The 13,676-nt window shown below is 39.2% G+C and overlaps 1 protein-coding gene across 2 annotated transcripts; it reads left to right on the top strand.

Annotated features, from left to right (window-relative positions):
• The first annotated feature begins 2,265 nt into the window (after positions 1 to 2,265).
• Positions 2,266 to 12,514, top strand: LOC110988544 (uncharacterized). Of its 2 annotated transcripts, none has more exons than XM_022252179.2 (4): positions 2,266 to 2,664; positions 8,665 to 8,880; positions 10,065 to 10,271; positions 10,851 to 12,514. In XM_022252179.2, exons 1-4 carry the CDS (start codon positions 2,377 to 2,379, stop codon positions 11,037 to 11,039), a joined length of 900 nt encoding a protein of 299 aa, XP_022107871.1. In that variant the 5' UTR covers positions 2,266 to 2,376; the 3' UTR covers positions 11,040 to 12,514. The 2 variants fall into 2 exon arrangements, with proteins under 2 accessions (XP_022107871.1, XP_086997346.1); XM_087141220.1 differs by lacking the exon at positions 2,266 to 2,664 and adding an exon at positions 3,494 to 3,719.
• The last annotated feature ends 1,162 nt before the right edge of the window (positions 12,515 to 13,676 follow it).

Raw genomic sequence — 13,676 nt, 5'->3', positions numbered from 1 at the left:
AAGTAAAAACTTCAAATTTCTGCTGACAAATTTTATTTGATGCTCCCAAAGAGGACAACCCTATTTTCTCATTTTCTGCAAGTATCGAAGATGTTCGGTTTTTTTGAAGTTGTGCCACCCCTTTTCATAAAACCCAATTTTCTGCAAGCAGAAATTTGGATATTACTTTGCCAACGGTGGGGTGGTCCAAATGTGGACAAGTTAAAAACTGGAAGGACACTTTCTCCCTACGTTGAAATAGAACGGTCTTGGGAAGATTGGCATCACCGACCCTGAAAAAAACATGTGGTGGATGAAAGTTGCGAGGCTGCGAGAGTGACGGTCCTTTTTACATGTAGTAGTACTACAAACGTGATCGGCCTTTTTCGTGGAACTTGTATTTCCATTTAGCCGATTTTGTGATAAAAATTGGACCTTCTTCACGTCAAGGATGTGACTTTTATGGGATTTATCGGGGGAGTATTATTCTATAGGAAATTGTTGAAAACTATATATCTAAGACTGACAAAAATTATGAACTGATTATGGAGGAAGTTACTCGGAGTAGCAAAAGTGAACAACCAATTTGTTGATATTCAGATATACTAAGATTTGGGGGTTTTTTTCACATTTCACAGTACATGTATCAGATGACTGCTCTGGGCCGTCAATTGCAAGTTTGTGTTTTCATTGCGTTAATATCTCTTCACATTGTCACTTTGAATCAATTGTCTTCATATTAATGACCAAGGCCTCCACTATAACTGCCCACATGTATTGATGTTTCGAACAAAGATTTGAATGATAAATATTAAATTAAATCTTTGATGTCATATCAGTGACCGACTAATGTAATGGAGGAAAGATCTATTTTCTACGTGGCTATCCTTTTTTGTTATTGGAATTACTGACTGAATACGTGTTTTGGAATTATTTGTGGGATGTCAAAATTATTTCAGCAAACCCAAGTTTTTGAAACTCTTGATTTCACTTGATTAAACAGCTCTTAGCTTCTTCTATTGAGATGACTTTTTCGATTACAACCTGTTTTCGTCCCACAGCAAATTCAATTATTCTACTGGAATGGACACAGTGGTTCATTCTAGCTATAGCATCGTTTAGGGGACATATCACCATGCGCTCATTTATTTAAAAATAGAAATTCCCGACGGCAAGCCACCACCGTCATTCGAATTACACGGTGTACTGGGAAGTCGCATGTAGGACTGTCAGGCTTTGGACGGCCCCTTTCCTATGTGCAAGTTTCTCAATAGGAATCACCCACATTTTCTCGAACTGTGAAGCCATCCGTCGACGTGTCAGATGCGGACCATTGACCCTCTACCGTTAATGTTGGCTGCTCATCTTCTCAAGACCGTTTCATTCTGAGCGTAGGGAGCGCAGCGGTCGTTTCAGTTTTCAACTTGTCCACTTTTGGACCACCCCGCCGTTGGCAAAAGAAAATCCAAATTTCTGCTAGCAGCAATTGGGATTTATGAAAAGGGATGGCGCAACTTCAAAAACCCCGAACATCTACGATACTTGCAGAAAAAGAGAAAATGGGGTTGTCCTCTTTGGGAGCATCAAATAAAATTTGAAGTTTTTACTTGTCCACTTTTGACGGGCTACGAAGATTTATTTAAGTACATTCCCAATTTTTGCTGGCAGAAAAGTAAGTTTTTGAAATTGCTATACGCAAATTCCCCAAACCCAGTGGCAAAAAAATGAGAAAATGGAGTTGTCCGCTTTTTGAGCATGACAGTAATTTTGCCAGTGGGAATTCGAAGTTTTTAGTTGTCCACTTTTGACGCGCCACGAAGAGTTGCCAAAGTAAAATCCAAATTTCTTCTAGCGGGAAATTGCGTTTTTTGAAAATGCTTAAGGCAAAGTCCGTCAGGCAACGTAATATGTGACGCGATGCACGACACGACGTACGACGCGACGCACGACAGCACGACGCGACAGGCGACGGCAGGGCGACGTTTAGGCAGAAAAAATGGCAAGAAGGCTACGGGTGCGACCCGACGGCACGACGCAAGGGAGCCGTCTTGCCGTCTCTTCGTGTAGTTGCGTCGCCCTGATGGTGCTTAAGAGAGAGAAATGTTTGTCGTAAAAAGTACACCATACTGGGACAGAAATACATGTACATGTATACCATTTGTATATGTATGGTGGAACCGGACTATTAATAAATGGCATGTAAGAGCGCACGCATGCGCTGTGCGTGCCTAAATTACACCATCGTTCACGCATGCGTGCACTTCACGTACATCTAGATGTACATGTACTAGTAGTACATGTACAGTACTCTAATGCGCTTGGCGCGGCAGTCACACAAAGCTATACACGTGTGCAGGGAAAAGTCGGTTGGAGATTGCCATTTTCTGAAAATAGAAAATGTTGTCACAAGCCATGGAACGCCTTCCTACAATCATATCAACTGCTCTTCTAGCAACATCTGGTGTTGCAGTTTATTCCACATACAAACTGCTTACTATAGATAGTGAACGGCAAGCGAAGGAGAACGTTTACGAAACAACTAAACTTGTGAATCAGTATTTAGTGTTTCATTACGGGTCTCCAAGAGAGGTCTTACGGTATGACTTTGGCCCAACGAATTCGGTGGATTTCGCGCGAAGGGTTGCAGATGAGTGCCTAAAGGTGTACAGGAGTAAAATAAATAAGGTATTTCGAGTATCCATTTATGCATGGTTGGGAGAATTCGAGCTGTACGAGTTCACATTACATGTACATGCTCAGGTAGGGGACCAAACCAATGTCTAGCGACGCGTGACGACGGTAGTCCATGCACATCGCATAACCCGCGCCAGTCTGCAGTGCTTGTGGCAACGGTAATGAGGTTGTTAACGCCCCAACTATAGCATAAGTCCCAACTGTAGTATTGCAGTTGGGCTGGCCCAACTATTGTAGACCAGTAGTGTCTGTGGGAAATGCCTCAACATTATCCAAGCCATTATTCAAGTCAGTGTGTCTCACACTTGACACAATTCATCTAAAATGTGGCACTTCATCCAGCCCTATGACCAGTGACATGACATTTGTAAATGATGTGACTTTGGCACATGCTGGAAACATGCACACATGATCTCTCTGCTGTAGTTGGGACGGGCCCAACTGTAGTTGAGACGGGCCCAAATGTAGTTGGGTCTGATGCTATAGTTGGGGCATAACAAGGTCACCACAGGCAATTTATTTGTGTGCAGCGCTATCCCTCTTCACACTGTTTCCCAACTATAGTTGGGACTTATGCTATAGTTGGGGCGTTAACAACCTCATTACCGCTGCCACTAGCACTGCAGACAAGGTCACCACAGGCAATTTATTTGTGTGCTGCGCTAGCCCTCTTCACACTGTTTCGCAGCGAGATTTGCGCAAGGATTTTCGAGAGTTTGCTGGGTGTTTTTCCAACTTAAGTTCAATGCACTTCTACTTCTACTTCAGCTGCTGGCCAAGATGGCGTGGTAAGTTTATCGCTCATTTCGGACAGAGTTCCATATACGGACGCCAGTTGGTAAACAGTCAGGTTGTTTGACAAAGCCCTGTCACATAAACGGACGACGCAAATGCCAGCAGCAGGCACTATGCAGAAAATCATGCTGGCGCTCGAGATCTCTCTGGGAGATTCATAAAGATTTTGCCTTGATATGTTCATCAAATCTGATCTTGAACATGCTGCAAAGGAAGAGCAAGGAAGTTACAACCAAACTGATAACATGAAGGTACGAGTGGTCTTAACTCGAGGTACGAATTTCCAAGGTACATGTACATGTGATGAGGAGTTTGTTGTCTCCAACTTTACATGCTATTAGAGCCAAGTGATCACTTGTCTATTTACAGTTTCCTGGATGAGTGTAAAGACTTCCCATAAGTTTAAGAAAATGGTACAAGTTGCAGCAGAATAGTCGTTTTATGCATCTTTCAACGTTCCATGTTTTTTAACTGACCATCAAGGGGAACTGCTGCAAGTCATTTTCGAAATTAAACTTAAAACAACTTCTGTATAAATATTCAAAATTTGAAAGAGAACATGACTTTGTGACTTACGTCAGAGTCTTCAACATTACTGTGCAAACTGTAAATGTACTAAATGTGTCAGGGTAGTGAGCAAACAGATTTTGTTTGTTTGCCAGTTTTAGGTAGTCAGTGTTAAAGTTTTATTTTTAATTTGTGCCCAAAATGATACATGTAGTTGTCTTTCATGTACATGGAGCAGGAGCTTAACTAAATGTCTTTGTAGCTGTATCAGTTCATTTTATACGTACAGTACATATACTTACATGTATATTACTTGCATGTACTAATATGGGTTTACACAGAAAAGGGTATTTTAAAAAGGTATGCGCTTTTCAATATACTGTACCTGCCTTTTCTTGCAATAAGTTTTCTTGTTCTCTGTTCATGTACATGGAGCAGGAGCTGAGCTAAATGTCTTTGCAGCTGTATCAGTTCATTTTAAACGTTTATATTACCAGCATGTATCAGTATGGGTTACACAGAAAAGGTATTTGAAAAGGTATGCTCCTTTCAATATACATGCCATTTCTTGGAATGTTTTCTTTTTCTGAAAAGCAGTTTACAGTATTTTTATTGATGCTGTATATGCTACACTTATCTCATAAGAAGCTGATTCGTTACCATGTTTCCCTTTCATTTATTTGATTTTCAACAACTTGTATGGAATTTCCTTGGTCAAGAAGTAATAACTTATTTGAAAAGCTATGTCAGCTTGTCTCTTGTGTTTGATACATGTACATGGTTGTTAATTTTGTTTCTTGGTGTTGGGAAGACACATAAACTTGCAAGAATGCCTTTTTTACATTGTACTTGTTTTGAAAAGAAACGTTTACTTTTGTACCAAAATATATTTGGAATTCTGTCTGAAAAGGAATAGGCCTACAGTTGTGCTCAAAATTATTCATACCCTTTGGAAAATAACATACTTTTCTAAATTCTTTATTTGTAAAAGCTATTGTGTTGGTACTTCCACTCTGACTTTTGTCTATTTGTTGTAGTACACCAACCCACATGTGTGGTGGTTAAACTTCATTTGCATAATAAGAGATAGGACCCAGGTTTGTTTTTGCTCCTGGTCAAAATTATTCGTACCCCAGATTTTAAGTCCAAAGTCTCTTCTTAATAGTCAGTAGCGTGACCTTTGTTTTTCATGTCTGCCTCATGATGGTTGTGACTGGTAAACTCTCAGAAAATTCAAAAGACGGTGACGTAATTTACCTTGTATCATGCCACTTTAATGACGAGTTGTGACTGACAGCAAGTCTAACAGTGCTGTTTTAGTGTGCGCAGTAACTGTGACTCTGTGGTTCACTCTGTAATCAACAATACGGACATACTTCAACATTAAATATCTAAACTCAATGCCAAATCTTCTTATTCCTAATACGCTATACGTGCACATGTGTGGAACTGACTGCATGGTCTGACATGCCAAATTTATATACATGTATGTGATGTTCATCATGCCCAAAATGATTATTTCTACATGTACCTCCCTCCTTATGCATCTTAATCTGTAACACATGAGCTGTAATTACAAGTAACCCAAAACGTGGACTCACAACATTGGGCGTATCAAAATTCAAACAAAAGTCAGTGGAATTCTTCGACGAACTTTAGCGAAATGCAAAACGTGCAAGCAAGAACAAGCTGGTACGTCCAATCAGGTCCAAGCTGGAGTTTCTCAGCAGACGCTTTCACATTGTTATCAAGTATCTTGAAATAATCCTCCATTTTCATGATGCCCTGTATCTTAATGAGGTTCCCAGTGCCACTAGCGGAGAAGCAACCCCATAGCATTATGTTGCCACCACCATGCTTTACGGTTGGGACTTTGTTCTTCGGCTTGTATGCTTTTCCTTTCGTCCTGCAGACATAATCAATATCCATGTGGCCAAACAACTTGATCTTTGTCTCATCAGACCACAGGACTGATGACTAAAAGGTAGGATCTTGCTTCAGATGTGTTGTACCGGTAGCAAATACCAGATGAGCCTCCTTATGTTTCTTTCTGAGTAGTGGTGTCTTCCTGGGCCTGCATCCGTGGAGACCTCCTTTGTGCAATACTCACTGGATGGTTGCCTGTGACACCTTCGTCTCTGCCTTGTCAAGGGCATCAATTGGGGCCTTGGTGGTGATCCGTAGGTTATTGTTGGCCTCCCAGCAGATTTTTCTGGCAAGTCAAGGAGATACTTTGCACTTCTTGCCACGCCCATTGAGGTTTTTCACTGTGTTGAACCTCTTATGCTTCCTGATGATACTCTGAATTGTTGAAACAGGAACCTCATTTTGCTTTGAAATTACCTTGTAGTCTTTGCCTTCTTTATAGGCATTCACGATACACTGGCTTATATCCTTATTTCACCACCTGTTGTCAAGTCTGATTGATTTGAATAGTGGAAGAAGTACCTCTAATAATAGCTTTTACAAATGAAAAATTTAGAAAAGTATATTATTTTTCAAAGTGTATGAATAATTTTGAGCATAACTGTAGCTATGCTTGCTCAAATTAACAGGAAACATACTACCCAGGATCTAAGTGAAACTTTCCTTTTATTTGGAATCTCTAAAAGCAGATTGAGGAAATTTTTCAGTTTGTTTTCCTACCTCCTTACAGTGGGTAGGTGAGTTCTGCCAATGAAAAGGTTAGCATGAAAAAAATGAAGATTTGCCAAAGCTTTCTTTATGAAAATGTAGCCATTAAAAATCTTCATCGATATACCATGGCAAATTTTATGATTACCATGGCGATTTTTCAAAATAGCTATCAAAAATAGTTTTGCCATAGACTCTAACAGTAACGGCCATGGCGGCCATGTTGGCTGCTGGCATTGTTGTCCCGTTATTTTCCCCCAAATGACATTATCAAGTGACCTGATAAATATGACGTCTGGCGACATTGTTAAATTGCGGTTTGGTCCCGACCTGATGATGGCATGGTCATAATGGTCGCTGAATGGTAGTACCCTCAATGATCATGACCATGTGACGTTAGTCATCAGGTCCCTAATTTCACCACCTGTTGTCAAGTCTGATTGATTTTCAAAGTTAGTGACGAGATAAGGGACCTGGCAAGTTATACGGCCACTGACGTTTAACTCTAGGGTTTTTCATCCACTGCAATACCAGTATCAGTCAGTATGCCTACCATGAAGAAGGGCAGACAGTATTTGGACATCTCGTTGCGGGGACAACTCATTCCCAAAATTTCACACCCGGGATTACTCCTACATGTATCCGAGTCAACTCATACCTGAGATATCTCGTACCCGGGACACTTCGTACCCTGCACAATTCATACCTGGTAACAACAAATGCACTTTACTTGCACTTAACCTGATTTACCATTTTAATAAATGTGCTCCACTAATTAAAACCTTTGGACAGTATCACCATAGGTTGACTTTGGGCTTTTTTCTTTGTGTGAATTTTTTCCCCGGATAATTAGCATCAATCATGAACAAGGGGAGTATTAAAGCCCTTTTCACTGTCTGCAAATTGGTGGTTCTGCGCTAGTCAAGTTTCAGAAATGTGTGTCAGTCACCAAAAAGACAAGAAAAGCCCTTTTCACTGCTTGCTAATCAGAGGTTCCTGCCTGAATTTTTTTAAAAATTAGAGTGAATCACGAACAAGCCCAGTAAAGCCGTTTACAGTGCCTGAGATGCTGCACCACCTTTCATCCTATCCACCCTATGCCATGCACTGCAACTACTGAAGCATACGACTGCATGCAGACCCATATTACCACTCAAGAGTTTCAAGAAAGCTTACTTATTTCGAGAGCTAACCGAAGAAAATCTGATTACTCACAAAACAGACAGCTGCATTATTAGCAATCAAAAACTGCATTTGATATGCCATACTATAATTCTGATGTGATGTCACCACAAGCTATGATAAAATGTAAATTTCTCTTGGGTTACAAGTTGTTGCGGGTACAAGATGTCCTACACTCATGGCAGACGACTAGACCCATAAACAGGGCCCTATATATACGTTTCATCAATAGTGGGTACTGTCTAGATTTATTGTGATTTGATTCAGCTTTTGATTGGTTTAAAGTTTTATCCAGGACATCCACTACATTCAATTAGCTGAAACTGCATTGGTATATTCATTAGTTATGCAGCTTACAATATGTTCTGAGGTTGACATTCACAAAAACTTGCCTTCCCTCATTTGGAGGAAAAACTGTTGCCTCCCTAAGCTTGTATTTGGCCTTTTCCCCCACTCTGGATGAATAATTGCTCCACTTACACATTACACAGACTCCTACTGTGTGTATGTTTCAGTAATGGTAGGTTGTGCAGAGAGCCTGTCTGGTAGTGTACACTGGTAGTACACATACGAATCTTGTTCAGATCCGCAAGAGTACCTGTCAGTCCAATTATTTGTGACAGTAAAAAGGAACATGAAACATGATCTTAGAACAAGACTTAGCTACGATTAGTCTTGGAGTAAGGAGTCAAGTCCAACACGCTGATGAAACTTCATCAGGTTTGCTCCTGGGCACCCTTCTTTAGATTTTGAGTAATATTGTTGCCTCAAAGGAACAAATACTGTTTTGCATGAATGACATATAATGGATGTACCTGAAACTGTGGTTTCAAACCATAAAAAAAATGCAATGATTTTGTTTATTGTTTACAGATGAAGGTGCCAAGGAGAGCTTTGGACATAGGATGTGCAGTTGGAAGAACCGTGTTTGAACTTGCTCGTGACTTTGAGCATGTGACAGGAATTGACTACAGTCAGGCATTTATTGATACCTGCTGTGTTTTGAAAGATCAGGGTTCATTGGATTATTCTGTTCAAGATGAAGGAGATTTGTCCACACAACTAAAGGCAATCGTGGATCCTACAATCGTATGTGCATATGTGTGTGTGTGTGTGTGTTTGTGTATATACATGTATATAGCCCAAATAAAAAATAGTTGTGTTTCCTGTTACAACATATAGGAAAGGTACAGTGACAAATTTTTTATGTTGCTTCTTTTTTTTTGAGCAAAATATTGTTACAGTTTCCCAATAGTAGCACAATGGGATGATGGTTAACCTTCTTTATGCCCTCTAGCAAAGCTAAGGGGGCATTCAGTTCTCTCCTGTGCGCTTGTGTTACTTTTACATCGTGACAACTTAGTCTCCACAATGACTATTGCGCATAGTGTAGTCCCCACACCCATGGTGTCATGTGTGTGTGCAAGTAATAAGTTTTCTTACCAAAAAGTCAAGAAGGATTGTGGATATCAACTTCGGTCTTGGTATGTAAATTGATCTTAGTTTCTTTCAGAAGCCTGTTGGTTTTAAACCCTAGCGGTCAAAGGTCAAGGTCATTGTAGAAAAGTTTTTCCCACTTTGGTCCTGGTTATTTATGAATTTTGTTCTCTTATGGTCAAAGTAATTACCGTATGTAATACCAAGTGCAAACTTCGTAAAGGGAATTCATGAAGCAGATGGCTCTGTGTTGGTATGCAGGCCAGAATAATGAGCTATTTTTTTAAGCCAAACAGTCTAGCATTTAAAAAAAAAAAAATGCAAACAGATGTACATGCATACAAAATATACCTGTACACGTAGGTTCTGGGGGGATTCATTTAGTGGTTTTACCACTGATATTCCTTATACGTTTCTGTGTTGGTTCAGTAAATGGAAATGCAACTTTTTTGTTTTTCATCTAACGCAATTTTGAACATGGATTAAAACCTGCTGCTTTATGTCACAGAAGTTAATGAACCCTTGACAACATTTGTGTTTCATGAATAATTTTTTTTAATTGAATAACGTGACCCTTTCTAGGCTTTGCCTTGTCTGTAAAAGACAGTGTGCATGTACATGTAGTTGAGCAGTATCTAATGAGGGGGGGTGGGGACTTACCCCCCCTGGGGAATTTAAGACACTTAAGAAACAATAATAGCACCAAGGGAGGGGGGACAGCAATTACGTGTAAGTAATCTTATTTATACTTAAAAATTATGTGTACATTAACCAACTCTTAATTTGTCGGCATTGTCATTTTTTCTTTATTCTTCAATGATTTTCTCTGAAATTAGGATCGCACACGAGTTCATTTTCAGCAGGGTGATGCCTGCAACTTGCCTCTCGATATTGGCCAGTTTGGTTGTGTTGTTGCTGCTAACCTTACCTGCCGGTTACCAAACCCTTACGATTTCTTGAATCGACTACCAAACCTTGTGGCACCTGGTGGTATTCTCATGTTGACAACACCCTGCACTTGGCTAGAACAATTTACACCCAAAGTAAGTAAGCTCTGTGTTTGTTCAAAAGAACAAAATACATGTATACATGTACATGCAAACTGAAACAAATGTGAATATCTGTGAAATTAAAAAGGAAAGAAATGCATGTCTTTAATGTTTTAATTAACTTTCACCATGCTGCACCTCTCATGACTTTCACCATGAAACATGTTCTTGACATACCAGCGAAGAAACGTTGGTACAGATTCAGGTAAAAAAAACCTTGAATCAAATACAAAACAGAATCTGTGAAGTTGATGCACTCTACCGTCCACTACTTGTAAAGCAACCTACATGAAGTGAGAACTTCATGTAGAAAAGCCAGGATGATAAATCATATTCATGCCCTGTGAACAGCGCCCATGTGCATATTTCAGAATTAGTGATGTGTACTTGGTACTGGACACATACAAATACAGTAGCAAGCTTAATGTGTCACCCCGACGGGAATTGTTGCTTAATTGATAAAGCCTCATGTTCAGATAATTTTGCTTTGCGTAGATCAGTGAGAATTCAGATTTCCGTGAAGAAAAGAATGTATGTGTATTTACAGTACATGTTTTTTTCTTTTTCTTGAAGAGCAATTGGCTTGGTGGCTACATGGACAAAAATCAGCAGCCAGTCACAACTTTTGACACACTCAAGAAAATCCTAGGTCCAGACTTTGATCTGATTGAGGACAAAAACATGCCTTTCTTCATCAGAGAAACAGCTCGTAAAAATCAGTGGTCGGTTACACATGCCACAATTTGGATTCGTAAAGAATAATCCATGAATTTGATTATGATTGTTTAATGATAAGCAATTCTAGGGTTTTCATTCCGGTAGTGTAGGGAGTATATTGGGTAATAAAACCTGTGGGAAAACCATATTTCATCTTCACTGTATTACTTTTTTTACCAAGGGAACAAATATTTTTTCAAGGACCTACGCATATGTACTTGGTTTGGGGTTGCTTTTTGCTAAATGTGTGTGTATAAAAACAGAACCTATGGATAAATCCTAACTTAATTGGGCACAAATGATATGGGTAATTTATTACGGCAATACATGCATAGTATTAACAAGTATTAGATTAAGTTCCTGTTCCGAAGAAGATTTTGTTCCAGTCCCACAATAATTTTCTCTTGGTTCAGGAAAAAACTCCATAAAGTAATCTTGGTTTTTCTATCCAATCCTATTCAAATTTCTAAATGAACCTGACCATGCATAAGGTGGAAAGAAAGTTGTTTAAGATACAAATCTATATGAGGAAATGTAATGTGATTTGATGTAAATTGATTTAATGCCCTACATATTATTTAATGTATTTACATGTACATGTGTGTTCCAAAGTATAGCTTACATGTGTAGGCACAAAGTGTTGGATTTGCTTTTATTTAGGCCTATGGCTTTGAGATAAGGTTTGATCTATGTATCTGCAACTAATTTTTTTGCGAACTTGTCTTGGCAGTACCATCACTAACTTCAACACTAGTTAGTGTTCTACAAGTAATATGTGTGTACCGTATCTTTACTTACAAATAAAGTTCAACATTAAGGTCTGTGTAAATGTACTATTTACAACAAGCTGTACATAAAACAAAGCGGGACAATTCAATTTTATTTCTTTTCCAGTATTTGCCATGCAGTATTTCACGAAATCTTCGTCAGGTTATTTTCAGGTGCACTTTTTGTAAAAAAAAAGTCCATGTCTACATGTAGATGTTGTGAATGTTATTGATTTGAATCGTTTTGAATTCTTACCTCCCTGTCTTCTTTTTCTGTCTTAAATTCTGCCAGTTAGGACACTGTGCAAAGCTACTTGTATACCTTTCAGAGGTAACAAAAGAAAAAAGCAAAACTAGAGGAGGCACATTACTTTGAATACTACTGTTTACAGTGTCTCCATTTTGCTGGCACCTCATTCATTGTATGATAATTACTTGAGAAAATAAAAAACCCATAGTAAACATAAAAGTTGGATGTAGGTACCCTGAGCTCTTTTTGGAGTATGGTTGATGACTCTGATACATAAACGTTGTGGTAGATAATTGATGCATGTAGATCCTCAGCCGCCATGTTTTATGGAACAGGAAGTGTAGATTGTACATTTTAAGTATTAGACTTGCTGGTAGCCATTAGCTTTTAACAAATGCTTGATCTCGTTTATTTGACAAATATTGTGCCTTTTTTTATTATGATTACTTGCAATATTCATTGAATATTGTATCCCCTGTAGATTAAAATTATTAAGTACACTTTCTCTGTGTGTTTATCGAAAATCCCAATAATTGAAATTATGGAAATATTGTAACGGTTGAGGGGGACCCGTTGAGTTAGAGAATGATGGAACCTGGCGTATATACCCACCGTATACTTAAGCTGTCTTGTATGTTGTTAGTCTCAGTCAAAGTCAACGGATGGGGAAGGGGCGGGAACGAGCGAGGGGGAGAAATCCGAAGTGTCAAACAACTTTCCTAATGATGCGGGGTGGAAGGGTAGGGGTGGGGAGGTTGAGGCAGTCCAGGCAATACCAGGGAGGTTTCACCATTCTTTCGACTATTGCGCAGGCGCACGCATACATGTTAGTAAGTGATCGAACATGAAGAGAATTACTCGAGGAAACAGCTGCTGTGTTCAGAATGCAACTTAAAATTATCTCATTTATTTCTAAAAATCACTTGGGTGCCTCTATTGCATTTATTTCAAAAGATTTATCAACATTTAGTTCATCTCGCTGGTCAGAATGAGTGACTCGGGTCGCTGCAGCTAGCCTATATGCATTGTATAATGCTGGTCTGCAGAAATAATTGTTGCTACGCGTGCTTCAGTAATTTGGCTGGGTCGGCTGGTCGAAATTAACTTGTACAAACTGCAGTTACGCTGACCTCGAAAAATGCTAAACTTCACGGCACTTTTCTGCCGACTCTGTACTTCACAGTCAAAATGAAAATTTCCCCATCCCCAGAGCCAAATTTCCTTATTTTCCTCCCGATTTCCTTGTTTTTTTAGTTAACAACCAAAACGCCTAATATGCAAGTACTACCAAAACTACTATGCTTGTTTGCTGGATGATAATTTATAAGCAGAGGTCAGTATAATGCTAACACTCACGGTCTTGGGAAAAAAAAAATCAGGCTGTGTGCGTCATGTGTGTGTGATGATATCGATCTGCATGATGGCAACAGACAAACTTGTGCGCAGACTCAGAAAGTTTTATTTTACTAGTCTTGTTTCCAGTCATCCTGAATCTGACAGAATATTATTGTAGAGTTTGAAATGTAGGCTTTGCTGCAAATTTTGAGAATATTTGAAGAATTTGCTCAGAATTTAGTAATTTCCTTAGAATTTCTTTAGATTCGGGGGATTTCCTCAAAATTTCCTTAGATTTATTATACTTATAATTTCCTTCGAGAGCAAAAA

The sequence above is a fragment of the Acanthaster planci genome, linkage group LG01, assembly GCF_054643075.1.
Source record: "Acanthaster planci isolate LZ-2023a linkage group LG01, COTS_SCS, whole genome shotgun sequence".
Classification (NCBI taxonomy): domain Eukaryota; kingdom Metazoa; phylum Echinodermata; class Asteroidea; order Valvatida; family Acanthasteridae; genus Acanthaster; species Acanthaster planci.
The sequence above is the reverse complement of the archived record's forward strand: the minus strand, read 5'-3'. Positions and strand labels throughout refer to the sequence as shown.

Excerpts from the sequence above, each read along its gene's own strand:
- LOC110988544 (XM_022252179.2), top strand. The coding sequence starts at position 2,377 with ATGTTGTCACAAGCCATGGAACGCCTTCCTACAATCATATCAACTGCT. Across the intron at positions 2,665-8,664 it reads ACAGGAGTAAAATAAATAAG|ATGAAGGTGCCAAGGAGAGC; the intron begins GTATTTCGAGTA and ends TATTGTTTACAG. Across the intron at positions 8,881-10,064 it reads CAATCGTGGATCCTACAATC|GATCGCACACGAGTTCATTT; the intron begins GTATGTGCATAT and ends CTCTGAAATTAG.